At 44.5% G+C, this 21,056-nt stretch overlaps 1 protein-coding gene across 1 annotated transcript; it reads left to right on the plus strand.

Annotated features, from left to right (window-relative positions):
* Positions 1-632: 632 nt before the first annotated feature.
* Positions 633-16,898, plus strand: barhl1b (BarH-like homeobox 1b). The gene is made up of 3 exons (XM_079581212.1): positions 633-1,407; positions 7,266-7,488; positions 16,199-16,898. Exons 1-3 carry the CDS (start codon positions 981-983, stop codon positions 16,491-16,493), a joined length of 945 nt encoding a protein of 314 aa, XP_079437338.1. The 5' UTR covers positions 633-980; the 3' UTR covers positions 16,494-16,898.
* Positions 16,899-21,056: the final 4,158 nt, after the last annotated feature.

Raw genomic sequence — 21,056 nt, forward strand, 5'->3', positions numbered from 1 at the left:
GCAAATGCACATTTGTTTTATCAATAAATAATTGTACGTAAATGCGTAACAGCGTGACTGTCAAGTCGAATGCGCGCACAGTAAACAGAGACAGAGTAAACAGGACATGAAAAAACTCTTAATGAGTCCATTACGAGCCTCATCAGTGACGTAGCCACGGCACAAGACGCAGGACGTCCGTAAACAGCTGGAGGTGCGCGAGAGCAGGGCACTGCCCCCACTTGGGGGAGAGGGGCGCAGTGGGCGTGGGAGTGTGTCCCTCAGCCAATCAGCGCGCGTCACAGGGGACTCACGTGGCCGTGGCGCTCTTAAAACCTGCTCCTGACTTTTCCTCAAGTTCAATTTTTGGGTTTCTCCTCCGCTCCCTCCCTCATTCTTTTACCCACGCGGATCTTGTGACTCTTTAACCCACTTTAGCTCTGCGCCGCTGCGTCACGCGCGCTTCCGCTGTGTACTTGTTCTACTTCACCAGCCCGGACTCTTTCCCTGAGTTGTTGAGTGCAGAGAGAGTGCAGAGCAGCCATGCTACAGAGCCGTGCACGCAGCGCCACGAGCCCGCGCCCGCTCTGAAGCTGTCCGTGGTGCTGAAGTCCGGCTGAAGCCTGACGCCTGAAGCCTGAAGCCTGAAGCCTGAAGCCTGAAGCCTGAAGCCTGTCCGGTTCACGGCTCCGCTCTGCCGCCGCTGTCAGTCCACTGGGACGTACCGGAGAACACGCAGCAGGACTTACCCTGAGCCCAACTCTACAACAGGATAAAGTGTTCCTGAAGTCAGAGGCGGCACTGAGGACCGGACAGTCATATTTTTGGAATCCCCAAACCTTCTGGAGGAGGCTTGGACCGAGTGAACTGGAGCTCCGCGTTCCCCAAAAGGATCGCTGATATTTGCGCCTACCGCGCGCGAAGGACCGGGAGGGTCCTGAAGCAGACTTGAACACTTCCTTATCACACCTGACCCAGATGCTGATCTGAGGCCGGTCCAGATGGAGGCGTCCTCGAACGGGTCTAGTTTCGGCATCGACTCGCTGCTGTCGCACCGGGCCGGGAGCCCGCTGAAGGGCGGCAGCGTGGAGGGCAGCTTCAGCCCCAGGTCTGATGCAGAGAGCGGCTGTTCGTCTCCTCCGTCGCCGCGTCGCGAGTGCGATGAGAGCGCGGGACAGCGCGCGGGACTGGGCCTTCCGCCGCACCTGCAGCACGCGCAGCTCTCCGCGGGGCCCCAGCAGCGCACCGTCACCTCCTCGTTTCTCATACGGGACATTCTCGCGGACTGTAAGCCCCTCGCGGCGTGCGCGCCCTACTCCAGTAATGGACAGCCCGCTCAGGAGGTGAGCCGCCTGGCCTCCAAAATCCAGGAGCAGGATTTCATGGACAAGATCCACAGTAACTCGTCCTCAGACAGCGAGTATAAAGGTGAGATGTGTGTCTTAACAGGAACCGTGTGGGAGAGTTTGTCAACAGAAAACTAAACGTAGCACATGTCACAAAATAATAATGCAAAAATAATTATAACAACAATAATAATGCTGGATTATCCAAAGCAGGCCTTTGTAAAGTCTATAACTCACACACAATCTCACCTTTAATTAAGCTCCGTGTATTTACGGCGTCCACGGTCAGATTGGTCACTTTTCGTCCAAGTGCGCGTGAAAAAGGCTCGTCCAGGACGGCTCCGGCCACGGGCAGCTCTAAACTTTCATCTTCCACAGGTTAGGAAATGACTTTTCTGCTTATGTCCAAAAATAAAATGTATGACCCAAGTAGCCCACTGAACCACACAATTTAGGATTTTGCAAACATTGCAAAAATACATCGTAAATGGCTGATTATGACAGAAAAGAAGTGTTTATTTTTTTATTTTTAGTAAATAGTAATTTCCTAAAATAATAAGGAATTATTGACGATAATGCGCACTAAGTTCTGTGCGTCACCGTGCGTAAAAATCCTCCTGCCACGGTGTTGTTCGGTGATTCTGATTGATTTAAACAGTGAGTGGATGGTGTGACCTTTAAAAAAAAAAAGTGTTAAAAACGTAATATTATGTAGGAGTCAAATCAATCAAAAAATGTTTATTTTATTTTTATTTTAAAGTCCCAGTCGTTGAAAGTGTTTTTAGGGCTGCACATCTTGTCGGTGTCGCTTTGGGCTAAACAAACTCAAATCAAATATTGCTTTAAAAAAGTCTTTTTACGAGAGGACACCTTGGGCCACCTTTGAGCAAAAAAACCTCCCCACACCCCTCTCAAAACACCGATCCCAAATAATAAGGTTGAACTCCTCGCGGCTTGGAGCGTGTTCCTGGCCCGCTCCGAGGCGCCTTCCTCCGGTGTGGGGTTTTCCGGGGGAGGAGGGCGCGCGCGGGGGGAGCGGGGAGGGGGATGACAGGGTCGCCTCCAGATAAGCGCCATCAGGGCTCGTCGCGCTTCCACTCATGTCAGCGGTAACAGACATGTCAGCGGTGACAGTTTAATGAGGCGCGCGAGGAGAGGCCGCGCCGCAGTCCGGGCGGGCAGGGGAGGCAGGCGCACCCGGGACCCTCCGCTCTGACGGGGGCCAAGCACGAGAACGTGGAGATCATTATTACCGGAATTATTGGGAGGGGGGAGTGAGGGGGGGTGTTCTCATGTGAGTTCGGCTATTGACTGTATGTAACCTGTACATTTTACCAAGTGATGTTGCGTTGACACAATAACGTCGCGTAAAACAGCCAAAAACTACACAATAGAATGTAATGATTTTAATACAGTTATCATTAGGAAATAAAGCTAATGATGGATTTGAAAGTACACACTCATAAACACTCAAAAGGTAGTTTTGTATCGGCTCTCAGTCTAATTTTCCCATCGTGGCAGACATTTAAAACATCAGCTGGACTGTAGTGGATTGTCCTAAAGCTTCTTCTGCTGGAATAGCCTCCTCAATTCAGTCAACCAATGTTTTTACAACTCAAAATCAACAAATGAACTATCTAATTTAGTAAAACAAACCAAGACAAAAAACACGTGAATGTTAATGTATTCGCCTTCGAAATGTATTACGTTGTTCTTTTTTTTTTTAACTATTACGCACATGTTTCCCCCTCATTTACAACGCGATCCCGCTCTTCCAAAATGCGCGATGCGTGGCCAGTGAGCGCACACCTCCACTCCTCACCCTTTTGTTTAATCATTCACCAGGTGACACTATCAATATTGTAATAATTAATAATTGATTAGCCTCCGTGTGATGCATGTGATTTGGGACATCTGTTCAAAGCGGGGCCTCGTCTGGTTTTTACGCGCAGGAAACGTGACGGTCCTGACAATGGGCTGCAGTGGACAGCCCGTGTGTACGTGTGTTACAGAGCAGCATGCTAACATTCATTTCAACTTAGCAAAAAGAAGACATTTTAGAAATACATTTTCACGTTTTGGCTTTATTTACTTTTAAAAAATCTACTGCGTAAAAGCGTGCGCTGGAGCGTGAGGTCCCGCACTGCTTTGTGTGGCCAATAGGGTCGTATTAACAAATTACACCTGAACATTTGTTTTTCTTTTTTAGTTTTTTTTCTTTCTTTTTTCCCCTCGCTTGGAACGCTCTCATTTGTGCGCGTGGGAAGTTTGGGAAGCACATTTTACGCGCGGACTCCTTCGCCCTTAACGACTGGTGTAGCGCTAGAGGCCATGCCTGATCTCTCTGGTGGCTGAGTTTGGGATGCCCGGCATTAATGGTGGCACTGTTTTAATCTGTACAGTTGTTTAATTTAAGATCTGCGAATTGAGGAATGTGATGCTTCATTTTTTATAGATATAGATTTATTTATTTTGGATAGATATTCACATTTCAATGGTGAATTTCACACTGGATCTTTTGTTCGCATTATATTATTAACATAATAATAATACTACTAATAAATATTGTTATTATTATTATTATTATTATTATTATTATTATTATTATTGTTATTATTATTATTATTATTATTATTATTAGTGTATGCTATTATTTTCAATACCTTCCATTGTTTGTATGAGAACTTAATGATGCTCGAGTTTTGTTTTTCTTTACCTTTGTAAAGCACTAGAGGTTTTCAAAGTCGTCAGCTGGACTGGGTTGTATTGACCTATAATGACGCTCCTCTCTTTACCGAGGCTCCACTCACGCTCTACGTGTTTTTCAAACGTTTCGAATTAGGCCTATTTGAGCATTTTTGTTTTAGCTTTTTTTCTTTATAGGCCTATAGGATATCTGGTCCCAGTGTTGTTAATCACGTGGGCTGTTGTCTGTTTGTGATTTAAACTATTTCCTCAGTTTTGCTTTAACATGTGATGGCATCGTTCCATTCATCGGTCACTCACTGCCTCAAATCCACCTCGTTCAGCCGCCCCGCGCTTGAGCCTCCTTCTTCCCTGGGCTGCTTTGATTCTCTCCCCCTCCCCCTCGACATCATCCCGTTGTATAATACTCCCCAGATTTTTTGGATGTAATTTGTCCACGGCGCTAATCAGATTTGCGCGGCGGCTCTTGATTCCTCGTTTCCTGCGCGTGTCTGTGAAGTTCCCCCGGTGTGCGTCTGCGCGGTGTGTCTGTTATATGTGTGGATGGGCTCAGTCCGCGTCCTTCCCTTGTGGCTCAATTAGGCGGATTATTGCGCTCCTCAGCCGCGTCGCACTTCAGTGGCGCATCGCTCACTCCTCCACGGCCCTTTCTTCTCCTCCTCCTCCTCCTCCTCCTCTTCATCTCCTTCTTCTTCTTCTTCTTGTGCTCGGCCTGATGTGACTCCCAGAACAAAGAGGCGAGGAGCGGATCACATTGGAAGAATATTGGCTTTTCATAAAGACTTAAAGGGAATCAAATAGCCGCGCGCACTGCCGGACTACTCGGAGGCACTTTGACACTGTGATGCTTCAGTGTAGTTATTTGTTTCTACAGAAATCATGATTCATTCATTTTTTTAAAAACTGATTGTTGTTGAAAAGTATTTTTAGGGGAGATATGAAATCTTTTTACGCAGTTTTAACTATTTCACAAGTTACTTTACGCTTTTTTTTAATAACAATTACGATATTCTTCTAGACACATATATCAACCAAGGTCATTTAACAAACCGGAACATTTGAGAGTTTTTGTGTTTGTTTTGTTTCTCCACTGCTTTGAGGTCTCACAGTCTCATTGTAGGATTTGTTTTGTCCCAACAAATATACACATTTGGGTTGAAGAAAAAAATGTAAAACCTTTGAGGGATTTTTTTGTCATGAGCAAATCCGAAGTGACTGGACTGCTTTGATTACGCGCGACCACAATCAAAGATGGCTGTTTGGTTCGCTGTCCAAATCTGTTACGCACGCTTTCTCTTATTTTATTTTTATTTTTATACCAGTTATTCAGTAGCAGGCACAATAAGTGGACCGTGTGTCACGTGATGTGCGGGGGGGTGATTGAAATTTGGACAGTTTTACGCATTAGAGGCCGAGCCAAAACAACGGGTGCCTCCTGATGGGGGTTCAGATGGCCCAGTTTGGACCGTCCAAGCACCAAGGACAAATTTAGAATATAGAGGAAAACTTCATTATTTAACGCTATAACATCAGGGAACCAATATACTCATTTTGACTGGTCATGTGACTGTAATTCAGACTTGGGAAAAGACGTAGACAAACTATGGATGGTAAATGCAGACTGTTGCCCGCTCCTGTTTGAGGCTCTGGGCGCTGTTGTCAAAAGGCCGCTCATTTTTGCGCATCGATTACGTCCAAAACAAGTCGGAAATCCAATGTTTCCAACCCCCAGTCCAATCCTCAATACACCTTTCATCCCCTTTAATGCCATAGAAATCAGTTTCGTGAGACATACTGTACACACTGTGGCACCTTTCTGGTTTTACGCGCGGAGTGATTTTGCACGACACATGATGAGACTTTTGGCCCTAAACGAAGCACGAATCTGCAGCTGGACATGGGGGATCCGAGGTTCATCATTGCTGCCCACGTCCGCCCTCGAATCCACCTTTTGACGCACATGGCGCGTTCTTTGACGCGCGAAGCTCACGTAGATCAACGGCCTGAACCAATAAAGGGAAATTAATACAAAAAAAGAATAAAACTGCGTTAGTTTCGGGCGTTATCTCCACACTTAATTACGATGTTTGCCGCGCACTAATAAACAGCAGCATATTTTATTTATTTTTTTGGGTCCTGGACTTGACACGAGCAAAAGGCCAGAGTCGAGGGCTTTTGTTTCTCTTAATTATGAATGGGGCCGACAGCCGAGAGCAAACAGGACGCGAGTGCAAATAAAACTGCTTGTAAAAAATGAACATTTGCTTGTTACCGACCTCGATCACACGGGAAACCGCGCACGGGAATAAGAGTGGGATTGGGATCTCAGGAGGAGCGCGTGCGCAGTGTTAAAACGGTTTGTAGTGTTGATGATATCAAATGGTGAGAAAAGCTTTGGACAGTAAAGGACAGAGCGTGAACAGTGGATATTCATGAATGAAATAGGACGTTAGTTACGCTGACGAAACACCCGCTGTGCCGCGCCGGAGCCCCGTGCGTCCTGACGCGCAGGCCTCTCCGCTGCCCAGTTCATAAAGAGGGCGTTTAATCCAGCCACGTGACCTGCAGTGGTGTCAGGAGACCCACTGTATGTGTAGGACTATTCCTGAAGGTTGTAATGTCGAACTCCACTCTACACCCAACGAGCGTGCTCATCCAAACCTCACGCGCAGGCCTCCGGTGCCCGCGCCCCCGCCGTTTGCGCACTTGACCTCGACTCGCCGTTAAAGAGTGACCACCTCGATTAGGGGAGTGACGTTTTTCTTCCTTTACGTAACAATTAAGTGAAAGAGCGTGACGTTCTGGCGGCTGAGCAGGGGCCTGGGTCGGTGATCACAAAGTGGGAAATGTCAGCGTTAAGGAGAAAAGGTGCCATTAAAACAACGATCGTGATAAAGTTTATTGTTCGACTAAAGATCGACAAAGGGAAACACATTGTGAATGGTTTTCGAACATCTTTGTGCTTCACAGGGAGGAGTTTATGTTTCACAACTTTCAGGGAGTAAAACTGTCACGGTGATGTAAATAATAACAAAGATAAAGATATGCACACAACAGTCTAAATGTCTGCTTCTACAATCACTGTAAACGCAGAGTAAATGATTTATGAAGGGTGGATCAAAAGTGATTGGACTATAAAAAAACAAAACCCAAACAAATCCAGGGGTTTAAGTGAAAGAGGAAAGCAGGACACACACCTCGCTATGATCTGACCTGTGCCGTCTGTGTGCGCAGTGAAAGAGGAGGGGGACCGGGAGATCTCCAGCAGCAGAGACAGTCCGCAGGTGCGGCTGAAGAAGCCCCGCAAGGCCCGGACAGCCTTCACGGACCACCAGCTCGCGCAGCTCGAGCGCAGCTTCGAGCGCCAGAAGTACCTGAGCGTGCAGGACCGCATGGAGCTGGCCGCGTCCCTCAACCTGACCGACACGCAGGTCAAGACCTGGTACCAGAACCGCAGGTGAGAGCGGGCACGTGCACGTGTGAGGGGTGCGTGTGTGTGTGTGTGTGTGTGTGTGTGTGTGTGTGTGTGTGTGTGTGTGTGTGTGAGGGGGGGGTACAAATGATTTTAACGCTTTGTTTAATTCGTTTATTCAGTTTAATATTATGACTTTGTCCATTTAAATGTTTGTATGCATCTATATTATTATAAATATATCTGGCAATTTATATTAAAACAGATAATGTCGTCGTCAGTGCAGTGACTCCATTATCCAGGTCTGAAGGGGCAAAAACAAAATGTCACGGTTTCCACAACAATCTGCAAATCAAAGCAAAATAGTTTTTTGTTCAGTTGTTAAAAGTCAAAATGGCGTCATGAATAGGAGAGTCATGTGACTGAAACCCATAAAAACGTGACATACATGCATGTACATAAACACACACACACACAGGCCTATAGCCCTATACTTAATACAACAGTGTGTGAAGCATTAATCAGGTTGTTTGTGTAAATTAAATATGACTCTTTAAGAATATTAAGAATTGGGAAAATCTGATGTCAAATAATCTGCCAAGATCGAGATTCATGATCCGTCTATTTGAAGTGTAAGAAGCGATTTTATCTTAAGGCGAGACACTGCAGGTGAACAGGGAAAAAATGTATATTTACAGATATCAATTTGAAACTGTTGCTGTCGATCACTGGCATAAATGTGAGAAAAAAATACAAGGTGTTTTATGCCTAAAAATGCCCCAAATTTTCCATCTTTTCGGCGACAAAATCTGAATAATGGACAGAGCTACATTCAAATGTATGGTTTCATTTTATTGATGAATGAGTTACCAAGACTTTTTCAGAGGGGATTTTAGATTTCTTGTTTAGTTTTAAAATAAGCTGTTTTTTAGTGAAAAAAAAATTTAAAATGTAATTTTCGCCTTATTTTTTGACATTCAAAACTCAATAAATGGGGCTTAAGGGATTAAATAATAAAAAATCCCTCTGAAAAAATCTTCCAAACATTGTTCAGTCCAAGGCTGGAAAATGTGAAGTCTTTAGGTCCGACTGACGTGGACATAGTGTCGCCACAATGACAGAAACATGTGTTTGGAGAAAAAGGCCCTTGAAATTGCATTCTCCCATATAAGTCTATGGGGGAACATTGAATCAGCGCAATATTTAAACATGTTATTGTGAAGATTAGGCATATTTTCTGTTTCCGGGTGAAAGCTTATATGTTCAGAGACCAATTTGGCCCAAAACCTGAAAACTGAAAAAATTGAGTTTTGCCTGTAGTGTCTCCCCTTAATTTAGATGCAATAACATTTTTTTTTTTTTTAAAGTTTTTTTTTCTGATTTAAGTGCAAACACATAAAAAAAATAGTTTTGTTTTTTTGGAGCGTGTCTAAGCACTGTAAACCTCTCATTTTAAGATTTGCACCTGCACGACCAGGTCCTGCACTGGGACAGTGTCTGAAGCTCCGTTTGCCAATGGAACAGACACGCTTTGTCTAGAATGGTCAGTTGTATTTCAGGGTTACCCAAAGTCTGCATCAAGTCTCTTCATTCAAGCACTTTATCTTAAACAGATCTACATTTGTCAATGAGAACATACCTCCTGTAACAACATTTATTTAGATTCAGCAACAATGGACAATACACATCCTTTTTTTTTTATTTCACTGGAGTAGAAAAACACAGATCTACTAAAATGTGCTTTTCCTTAATTTTTGTGCGAGTGTTTTATAAATTCACGGCCGCGTTTTGGTGATAAACAGAGGTCACGAATCAATTGTTCACTTTGTTTCTTAAAGCGATCAATCTAAAAATAGCGGCTCTCATCTGCATTAGCATTTGAACTGTCCCAGCGCGGGCCTCCTGAGAGGACCCGCGTCTCAGCCAATTACACTCACCGCTGACAGCAGCTGACACGGCCCACTTTAAGCATTTAAACATTAACAATTAAGAACAAACCCCCCCCCCCCCCCAAAAAAAAATTTTAAAAAAAAAATCCTGAATTTTGGTGAGAACCCGAACGTGCCGTGACCGGGTGCGGTGATTGACAGCTGACATGTGACAAGTCTATTCTCGTCCTTAAACCACTTGTACCAATTACTCACAAATATTTATCGAATTGTTTTAAAATCACTTTTTTTCTGGGGACATTTTGTGGGGACATCGTCAGGCGGAAACAGTCAAGGGCCAAGGCTTCATTTTCCAAAGCGTTTGTGTGTGTGTGAGGACAAGAAAATAGAATCAAACAGAAGAATCATTAGTTTTTTAGTTTCTGTGCCGTGGATATGAAAGTTATTTGATATATATCTGCTGGAAGTGAATAGGAAGAACATTTGAGATTAAGATATCGCTTTAAAAATGTTGCTTTAGATTTTTTTTTTCTTTTTTGCTTTAATAAAATGTTGGTGAATGTCATTTAACGCATTCATATGGAAATAAAATGTATTGATTTTCAGGGAGGAAAACAGAATTACGGATCAAGCTGTAGATTGGTGGGCTTGTTTAACAGATTAGATCTTTTTCAAAGGGGATTCTCGATATTTGATTTAGCTTTTGATAACAGAAAAAAAAAAAAAAGACTTGGGGAGTAAAAAATTTGAATGAACTGGGTTTGGGATTAGATCTACAGTTATTCTTTCTTTGCTAAGGACTGGCCCAAAATCTTGAATCATCAATTAGCATTCACATGTTTCCTTTTCTTATACTTTCATTTTTAGAACCACAGCTTCATTCGATCTGAAAGTGTCCACAGTCTAAGAAAAGTCTGCATCAGCTGTCAGCTTCAGTGAGGGAAACATGTCACATCTATATTTTCAAAGACGTCACTGTGCCGCTCATGAGACTGATGGCTGTATGCAGTGCACTTTATTTAACCCGCTATAAATAACATCACGCTACAGAATAATGTGTGGATCAGGCCGAGTGACGGCTGACGAGTTCATATATGCTGTTAAATAAGTCAATATCGAGTCACACTGTGGTGTTGGTGTGGCCGACCTACGCCTCCAGCGCCACCAGGCCCAACCCAAGATCAGGACTGACTAGATACAAACCGTGTCTAAACCAGAAAAAAAAAAAATCCTATATTATAAAGGAGACATATTACGTAAAGTAAGAATGAAAAACAGGCGCTAGAGCGGGAGACTTTGCCTAAAAAAACGTTCAGTTTCGATTTACGGCGCGGTTTAATCTGGGTTTGTTTTGACGCTTTAACATGTTTAAAGCTCAGAAAAGTCAATTTTGTGTGATTTGTCCTTTTTAAACACATCACTTATGTTAAGGGGAGACATTACAGGCAAAACTCAATTTTTTCAGTTTTCAGGTTTTGGGCCAAATTGGTCTCTGAACATATAAGCTTTCACCCGGAAACAGAAAATATGCCTAATCTTCACAGTAACATGTTTAAATATTGCGCTGATTCAATGTTCCCCCATAGACTTATATGGGAGAATGCAATTTCAAGGGCCTTTTTCTCCTTTTCTGTCATTGTGGCGACACTATGTCCACGTCAGTCGGACCTAAAGACTTCACATTTTCCAGCCTTGGACTGAACAATATTTGGAAGATTTTTTTCAGAGGGATTTTTTATTATTTAATCCCTTAAGCCCCATTTATTGAGTTTTGAATGTCAAAAAATAAGGTGAAAATTACATTTTTACAAATGTTTCCACTAAAAAACAGCTTATTTTAAAACTAAACAAGAAATCCTAAATCCCCTCTGAAAAAGTCTTGGTAACTCATTTATCAATAAAATGAAACCATACATTTGAATGTAGCTCTATCCATTATTCAGATTTCGTGGCCGAAAAGATGGGAAATTTGGGGCATTTTTAGGCATAAAACACCTTGTTCTTATATGAAAAGATAAAATGACAGAAAACTTGCCATGTATTTGTTTCTTACATTTATGCCAGTGATCGACAGCAACAGTTTCAAATTGATATCTGTTAATATACATGTTTTCCCTATTCACCTGCAGTGTCTCACCTTAAAATTAAATGATCTCTTAATTGAAATGGAAATGTAAAAAATAGTTGAGTCACTCCCTGTTATCACAGTACCACAGTTTGAGAACCAGCGTCATGTGGAAAGGGCATTTCAAGGACGAACTGAATGAGTTGAGGGTTCATTCAGTTCAATGCAGCACATGAGTTTATGTTCGGCATAGCTGAAGTCGGATTGGACAGTTTGAACACTTGAAGTGAAATAATACGTTCTTGGAAAGCAAACGTTAATTATACAAAGTGCTGAACAACACATCTGTGTTTGAGAACCTTCTGCTTTACTCGGTCTTAACATTTTTGTAATCGTTGATTGCATTGAATAAACTAAACGCAGGCCAAGCCCAGGCTTCCATCGTCTCCTCCCTGGATGTGCATTTCTTTACTTTTAAAGCAGCAGAAAGGGCGTTTGAAGGACATGGAGGGTTGCCAGTCGGGCTGCACAATATATCGCAAAAAAGTGAAAAAAGCAACGTCCGTATCGTGAGAAGCCACACTATATCACTAAAAACTGCCTGAAAAAAAAAATATTTTGTTGCAATTCTTCTAATTTAGTTCCATATTTTGACTGAAAAACGAATGACTTCCCATGAAGTAAAATACTGCAATAATATCTTTGTTCTTTATTTGTTTGAGTATTTCTAAACATTTCTCAGGGCCTGGATTTGCTTGGCAATGTACAGTATCAGCTTCTACACTGTAGCGTTCACCAAGAGTTTGTATTGATGATGGGAGAGTGCGACCACTGTGTTAAACCTTTCTCCAGCACATTCTAAAGATTCTCAATGGGGTTATTTTGGTCAGGCAGTGCAGAAATAATGTGGGTATGTTTCCCATGAGCACAATGACAAAACAACAAAATAATAATAATAATAATAATAATAATAATAATAATAATAATAATAATAATAATAATAATAATAATAATAATAATAATAATATCAGCAGGTGAAGCTACATTTGTAAAAATATAATAATAAAAAAAAAAGACAGAAAGGAAACATTCACATTTAGGACAATTTGGAGACATACAGAAAGAGCAAAATAACCAGGCTGCTCTAAAAGTGAAACTGTGATTTTCTGCCTTGAATATCGCGATAACGATGCTAATTACGATATTTTACTAATGTCACGGCGGAAGCACATTTTTGAACAAACACACCCAGACGTCAGACTTCACCCCAGTCCGTTTCTCCCTCCGCTGGTCCCAGCATCTGGACGGATTTTAAAATGTAGCTTTTAGTCTTTAAAGCCCGGCCTTGCCCACCTTCTCTGTCAGACCTTCTGACTGGTCCACAAACCGAGAGCGGGCCTTCTCAGCCGCTGGGCCCAGACTCTGGAACAAGCTGCCTGCTGACGTGCACCATCACCGGCTTCAAACCCACTGACGTGCACCATCACCGGCTTTAAACCCGCTGACGTGCACCATCACCGGCTTTAAACCCACTGACGTGCACCATCACCGGCTTTAAACCCGCTGACGTGCACCATCACCGGCTTTAAACCCGCTGACGTGCACCATCACCGGCTTTAAACCCGCTGACGTGCACCATCACCGGCTTTAAACCCACTGACGTGCACCATCACCGGCTTTAAACCCGCTGACATGCACCATCACCGGCTTTAAACCCGCTGACGTGCACCATCACCGGCTTTAAACCCGCTGACATGCACCATCACCGGCTTTAAACCCGCTGACGTGCACCATCACCGGCTTCAAACCCGCTGACGTGCACCATCACCGGCTTTAAACCCGCTGACGTGCACCATCACCGGCTTTAAACCCGCTGACGTGCACCATCACCGGCTTTAAACCCGCTGACGTGCACCATCACCGGCTTTAAACCCACTGACGTGCACCATCACCTGCTTTAAACCCACTGACGTGCACCATCACCGGCTTTAAACCCACTGACGTGCACCATCACCGGCTTTAAACCCGCTGACGTGCACCATCACCGGCTTTAAACCCACTGACGTGCACCATCACCGGCTTTAAACCCGCTGACGTGCACCATCACCGGCTTTAAACCCACTGACGTGCACCATCACCGGCTTTAAACCCGCTGACGTGCACCATCACCGGCTTTAAACCCACTGACGTGCACCATCACCGGCTTTAAACCCACTGACGTGCACCATCACCGGCTTTAAACCCACTGACGTGCACCATCACCGGCTTTAAACCCGCTGACGTGCACCATCACCGGCTTTAAACCCGCTGACGTGCACCATCACTGGCTTCAAACCCGCTGACGTGCACCATCACCGGCTTTAAACCCGCTGACGTGCACCATCACCGGCTTTAAACCCGCTGACGTGCACCATCACCGGCTTTAAACCCGCTGACGTGCACCATCACCGGCTTTAAACCCACTGACGTGCACCATCACCTGCTTTAAACCCACTGACGTGCACCATCACCGGCTTTAAACCCACTGACGTGCACCATCACCGGCTTTAAACCCGCTGACGTGCACCATCACCGGCTTTAAACCCACTGACGTGCACCATCACCGGCTTTAAACCCGCTGACGTGCACCATCACCGGCTTTAAACCCACTGACGTGCACCATCACCGGCTTTAAACCCGCTGACGTGCACCATCACCGGCTTTAAACCCACTGACGTGCACCATCACCGGCTTTAAACCCGCTGACGTGCACCATCACCGGCTTTAAACCCACTGACGTGCACCATCACCGGCTTTAAACCCACTGACGTGCACCATCACCGGCTTTAAACCCACTGACGTGCACCATCACCGGCTTTAAACCCGCTGACGTGCACCATCACCGGCTTTAAACCCGCTGACGTGCACCATCACCGGCTTTAAACCCACTGACGTGCACCATCACCGGCTTTAAACCCGCTGACGTGCACCATCACCGGCTTTAAACCCACTGACGTGCACCATCACCGGCTTTAAACCCACTGACGTGCACCATCACCGGCTTTAAACCCACTGACGTGCACCATCACCGGCTTTAAACCCACTGACGTGCACCATCACCGGCTTTAAACCCACTGACGTGCACCATCACGGGCTTTAAACCCACTGACGTGCACCATCACCGGCTTTAAACCCGCTGACGTGCACCATCACCGGCTTTAAACCCTCTGACGTGCACCATCACCGGCTTTAAACCCTCTGACGTGCACCATCACCGGCTTTAAACCCTCTGACGTGCACCATCACCGGCTTTAAACCCGCTGACGTGCACCATCACCTGCAAACATATTTATTCACACTGGCTTTTAGTAAAGTGGTGACGTTTTATCCAGTTTATCTTTTCAGTTTCTTTTATTGTTGTTTATGTAATTGTTTTCATGCACAGTCGTTTTTACTGTAAAGCCCTTTGGTCACCCTGAGTGTTGTTAAGGGCTTTATGAATAAATATTGATTGATTGATTGATTGATTGATTGATTGATTGAAACCATTTCAACATAGTATGTTCCGTTAAATATAAAAAAAGAAAAAAATATTTATCATGTAAATCATGACTGAATAAGGGAAATGTTCTTGAAAGTACTTTTGTCTTTGATTTGAGAGTCTCATTTTATTTTGTTAGATATTTACACCTGGATCAAAATAAAACAAATCCCTGCACTCAAAACTAGATTAAAAAAAACATGTTGTAGTTGTTTTATCTATTTTGTCACTTATTTCATGCTGACTTTTTGCAGTTGCAGCAGATATTTGGTGTACCTTCATGTTGGCCTGTACCCGCTGGTCTTAAATGACGTAAACAAATATAACGACGACACTTCAGCTGATGAATGATGGATGCTTGCATGTGTGTGTATCAATAATTCAGCGCAGCGCTGGGTTATCCGTGCACCTGCTGCTGCCTGAGAGGAGAGCGCCACTGCTGCCTCAGATCACACAGTGTTTGTTCAAGTCTGATAAAGACAAACTAGGACCGTCTATTTATTTACTCTGGTCATTGGAAATCCCTTCATAGGCAACGTTTATGCACAACTTGGACAGGAAATGAGGTTAAACCACTCCAGTATGGTGCTGGGAAGACAGAGGTTCTTATAAGTACCAAAAGATTTAAAATTTGCTAAAGGTGACCCAAAAATAGAATGGAAGCTTGTTTGTGTCGTTCTTTTCACAGTTTGGTCTTGATGTGGGCCTGGTGAGACTTACTGATGTTATAGAAACATTTTATACCTTAACATAGTTTACAGTTGTACTTAAGATTTGACCAAATGGTGCCAAAAATCTCCTTGACCTTTATATTATTGCAGCCAGAGGGCGGACCACGGCCGAGTTCTCAAATTCTTCCTTTGTCACTTATGTTTTCAATCGAATGAGCAATTTTATCTAGGTAAAACTAATAAAAATAAATCAATGTCACCGCTCTAATATTGTGTGGTATCAATAAGTGTTGCGTTCATTATTTCTTGTATTGGTGATGAGAGAGTGTTCCCACTGTGCAAAGCCTTCCCTGACTCTCCACGGGGATTCTCAAGTGCAAAGTTGATTCTCATGCTCCCTGAACCACTCTTTCACAATGTGAATCCTGGCATTGTCATCTTGGAATATGCCCGTGCCATCAGGGAAGGAGAATCCATTGATGGAATAACCCGGTAATTCAGGATGTGTTTGTGAACCTAGCCCTGACCCGCTGCAGCGACCCCAGATCAGAACAGTGAAAACCTTATCCCAGTGTCTGAACTCTAACCTCTGACCCCCCTCTGTTCTCAGGACGAAGTGGAAGCGTCAGACGGCGGTGGGCCTGGAGCTCCTGGCCGAAGCGGGGAACTACTCCGCCCTGCAGCGCATGTTCCCCTCCCCGTACTTCTACCCCCAGAGCCTGGTCTCCAACCTGGACCCCAGCGCCGCCCTCTACCTGTACCGGGGCCCCTCCGCAGCCCCGCCGCCGGCCCTACAGCGCCCCCTCGTGCCCCGGATCCTCCTCCACGGCCTGCAGGGAGGAGCCGGCGAGCCGCCGCCCCTGCCCCCCATGTCCGGTGTCCTGCCGCGGCCGACGCAGCGGTGAATCGCGAAACGTGCTGTCGCGTGGGACTGGGGGGGGGAGGGGGTAATGCAGCAAAGAAGACTGATCAAAACAAAATGGCGGACTTGTCAAAGCCGGACTGAAAGGGAACTGTCCACGTGACAAAGGGGGCTTTTGTAATAGCTTTATTTATAAGTTATTTATTTATAAATGTGAAGGAAAAAAAACGTCTAAGTTATGTCTATTTATTTGGTCCAGTATTTTCCCGTGTTTTATTTATGAGCCACAGTCTGACCGCGCTGTCGGCGGCGTCGCTATGATTACGGTTCTATATATTGGTAGTGGCCAGAACACGTCTTTTCATAGCATTTGGAAGACGCCCTCGTCTCCCAAAGCCCAATATGCGATTTAGCCAGAACTACAAGCCACGGAAAGCACTTTGTGAAGTAAATACATTTGTGAAACATTCCCCGGCATCGCCTTCCGCTGTAAACATGTACAATAGGTTCTCCTCTGGTGACTCAAATAAAGGTCCAGTTACAGAAACAGGTAAAAGGATTGATCTTTCACGCAGAGACAGTTTTCTCCCGTAACGTCTGTTGTTGTAGAAATAATAAAAAGTGGGCAGAGAGGCAGCTTCGAGTCAGAGCCGGATTTACTGAGCATGCAGTTGTTCAGAGATTCACTCATTCATTCCTGCAGCGACTTGACCGAGCACATGGGTGGTGTAAATAGTTGCCGCAGCCCTCGGTCACAGACGTATCATTCTAACAGCTCTTCCCCTGACACTGCGAGGGACAAATGATGATATAGCCTAAATATTTCAGCTTAACTAGACCAGATGTGCAGTTTACCTGGGACAGTCTCAGTTTTGAGCTCCAAAACCATTGATGTGTCCCAGTTTTCCACGCAAAGTGTCCCGGTTCCATGCCTGAAGCAGCTTTTGGCCATCCATACATAAAACACACATTTTCCATCATGACTGAACCAATTCAATATCTAAAATCAATGCTGATTGGTCCAATTTTATTTATGAAGTTTGACCTTTCAACATGGGTGAAAAAAGTCACAATTTGGTCAGTTTTTAATGTGGAAAATGAGCTGCACATGTTACAAAATATAGAATCAAATGAAAGTGGGTCCTGGGTTTAAAGTAAAGTAAAAAAAAAGAAACCAAAGTCACAGGTTACAATGCTGATCGCGCCTTCATATTGCCGTGTCCCACACCGTATCCTTTCATTAACAATATAATGTAATGTCCTCTACTTCCTAAACAATACTATGTCATCCAGATATCTCCATTTTCCAACCACTTGACTTGTAACAACATCTTCACATCCGGCCTCTCGAAAGTGTTTTGTTTTCCCTCTTCAAGCATCACCTTCACATGATAAGTGAGTTTGTGATACTCTGTAGCTTCAGCAGGAGTGAGTGCAGTGATTCTGGCTGTAATAATAATCATGGGAAAGAATAGATCCATATTTCTAATCACACACTCTCCCTCCGGCCTCGCTTTGGGAGACGGGGCTGCTCTTCCCGCTGTAGTTCTGTAGAGAATCCAAAGGAACTCTTTTTTTTTTTTTCTTTTTGTAAATTTGTCACGGTTATTTTATTTTTGTTTGTTTATGAACTTGTAAATAAGAATATTTTGCCTTTTATTGGAGAGAAATTTAAAGCTCTCCTCGAGGCCAACGATTCAAAATCCACGAGAAACAAAAGCGAGATCTTTCTTGGCTAAGATTTACAAGTCAAATTCTCCAGACTAAAACTCCACTCTCGATGTTTAACTGTCCTCTGGTGATTGAAACATGTATACTACAGATTTTGTGGAGTGCTCTTATTGTATTAAGTTTTCCATTTTTGTTGGAAACCAGAATTTTCTTCTTCTTTTTTTCTTCCTTTTTCCTCCAAAACTAAAATTTACGTTTCTCCAGTATTCTGTTTTGGGGGTTGAACTCCCGGCAAACGTCAAGGGATTTGGTGTAAAAGAGAAGTACTTTTATAAATGTGCAAATAAAAGTCTTTCATTTAAAACGTGGAACACTGAAGTTTGTTAAGGCACATTGTCACATTCTGCAGATTCTGTGGTGGGAAGATAAAAGAAACAGCTGTTAATATAAAATGTTCATTTGTGGACTTTCTGTTTGGACATTTCTTGTTAAAACACTGTTTGGGTACAGGAGAGAGTCTGAAAACAAGTGCGGTGTCAGACTTCCTCCCCGTAGTTTGTCAAAGTAAAATTATTATTGTAAATATTACATGAGAGCAGCAAAAAAGAAAGAAAAAGTGTCCATCTGCAGTCGGTCAGGTCTCGGTTCAGCAACACAATGAATTACTGAATAAATAACTTCATGATACAATTGTACAACGACATCGTGCAGATCAGATGGGCTTCGTCCTGACCCGCTGTGACCCGGCGCACCCCTACTGTGGGCCAAACTGACCAGCATGATTTTGGAGGAAACTACGCAGACACGAGGAGAACACGCAAACTCCAAGTTCCAGACAATCAGGTCTGATGTCACGTGGTGGAAAAAAAAGACTTCTGATTTAGACTTGGATCTTTCCCACCTCCACAGCTGTGTGATGTAGCTGCGAGTCTTGTCCAGATACTTCCTTGTTTGCACCTTTTTGGTTTCGCTCTTGATGCCTGTCCAGAGATTCAGAAGAAAAAATCTGTGGATTTGTAAGTCTCAAATGCAGATCATAGGCCAGCTGTTTGTTTACTTTTAAAGAAGCTGTTTCCTTCATGGCCAGTAAAGACTGTGCAGTAAAAAGTCCACTGAGCCTTTACAGAAACTAAGATGTACGAAAGCATCTCGCAGAAACAACACGGAACACTGACACTGGAAATGCAGTTTGTAGAAAATGCATGAACGCCGCTGTGCCAGGGTAGAGGGAGGGAGGCCACTGCTGGTCTAGACGCCGCCATGAGACCAGAGAATGAGATCAATGAATGACCAGGTTATTCCATCCATCCATTTTCTTCCGCTTTATCCGGGGCCGGGTCGCGGGGGCAGCAGTCTCAGCAGAGATGCCCAGACTTCCCGATCCACACACACTTCCTCCAGCTGTTCTGGGGGGACCCCGAGGCGACACCAGGCCAGCTCGGAGACATAGTCCCACCACCGTGTCCTGGGTCTTCCACGAGACCTTGTCCCACTAGGACATGCCTGGAACACCTCCCGCGGGAGGCGACCAGGAGGCATCCGGAACAGATGCCCGAGCCACCTCAGCTGCTCCTTTCGACGTGAAGGAGCAGCGACTCTACTCCGAGCTCCTCCCGGGTAACTGAGCTCCTCACCCGATCTCGGAGGGTGCGCCCAGCCACCCTGCGAAGGAAACTCATTTCGGCCGCTTGTATTCGCGATCTTGTCCTTTCGGTCATGACCCAAATCACATGACCATAGGTGAGGGCGGGAACGTAGATCGATCGGTAAATCGAGAGCTTTGCCCCGACTCAGCTCCCTCTTCACCACGACAGACCGATACAGCGACCGCATCACTGCTGACGCCGCACCGATCCGTCTGTCGATCTCACGCTCCATCCGTCCCCCACTCGTGAACAAGACCCCGAGATACTTGAACTCCTCCACTTGAGGTAAGGACTCCCCACCAACCTGAAGAGGGGAAGGAGAACCATGGCCTCAGATTTGGAGGTGCTGATCCTCATCCCGGCCGCTACACACTCGGCTGCAAACCGCCCCAGAGCAGCTGAAGGTCCAACAGAACAACATTGTCCGCAAACAGCAGAGATGAGACTCTGAGGCTCCCAAACCGGACACCCTCCGGCCCCTGGCTGGTTATTCCACCAATGGATTTCTTCTTCCCTGATGGCACGGGCATATTCCAAGATGACAATGCCAGGATTCCACCACAGAGTCCAGATCTTAAATCCCATTAAGAATCTTTTGGATGTGCTGGAGAAGGCTTTGCACAGTGGTCACCCTCTCCCATCATCAATATAGGATATATTATTATTACAATAAAATCAGCATAATGGGGGAGGGTATACGAGCGATCGCTGTTATTTTTTACTTCCACAATTTTGGCCGGATGTTTTGGTGAATGGTCGGCAACCGCTGATCCAGGCCTCTGACTCGGTTTTATAAAATGATAGATCTGTTACAGAGCGAGAGAAGCAATGCCCTGATTATGAACACTGTTTCTGTCGATCATAGGATTCTTATTATTTGTTTAAAACATAAAATGCTACCACGGCCCCGGATGTGGTGACAAAGAAAATGACCATATTATGTTTGGAGCAGTCACATTCACTCACCACGAGAGCTGAGAAAAAACATCAGCGGAAAGAAGCCAAACGTTCTAACTCAACTCTCAAGCTTCACTACAATATTTCTGGACTCAGGTATGTCTCTAATGTATCAGTCATCATTTTCTAAATGATTTGAACTTTATTAATTTACATGAAGAAAAAAACACATTTCCACTTATAAGAACTTTCAGAACAATGAGAATTCTTTTTTTGTGTTTGTTTTTATGAGGAAAACGTGTGACTCATTTACATTTCGTTCTATGAGTGGTCAAAACTTTAAACCTGAATATCACAGAACTTTTAAGAACGCAGATAGAACCTTATAATTG

This window comes from Gobius niger (assembly GCF_951799975.1).
Source record: "Gobius niger genome assembly, chromosome: 22".
Taxonomy (NCBI): domain Eukaryota; kingdom Metazoa; phylum Chordata; class Actinopteri; order Gobiiformes; family Gobiidae; genus Gobius; species Gobius niger.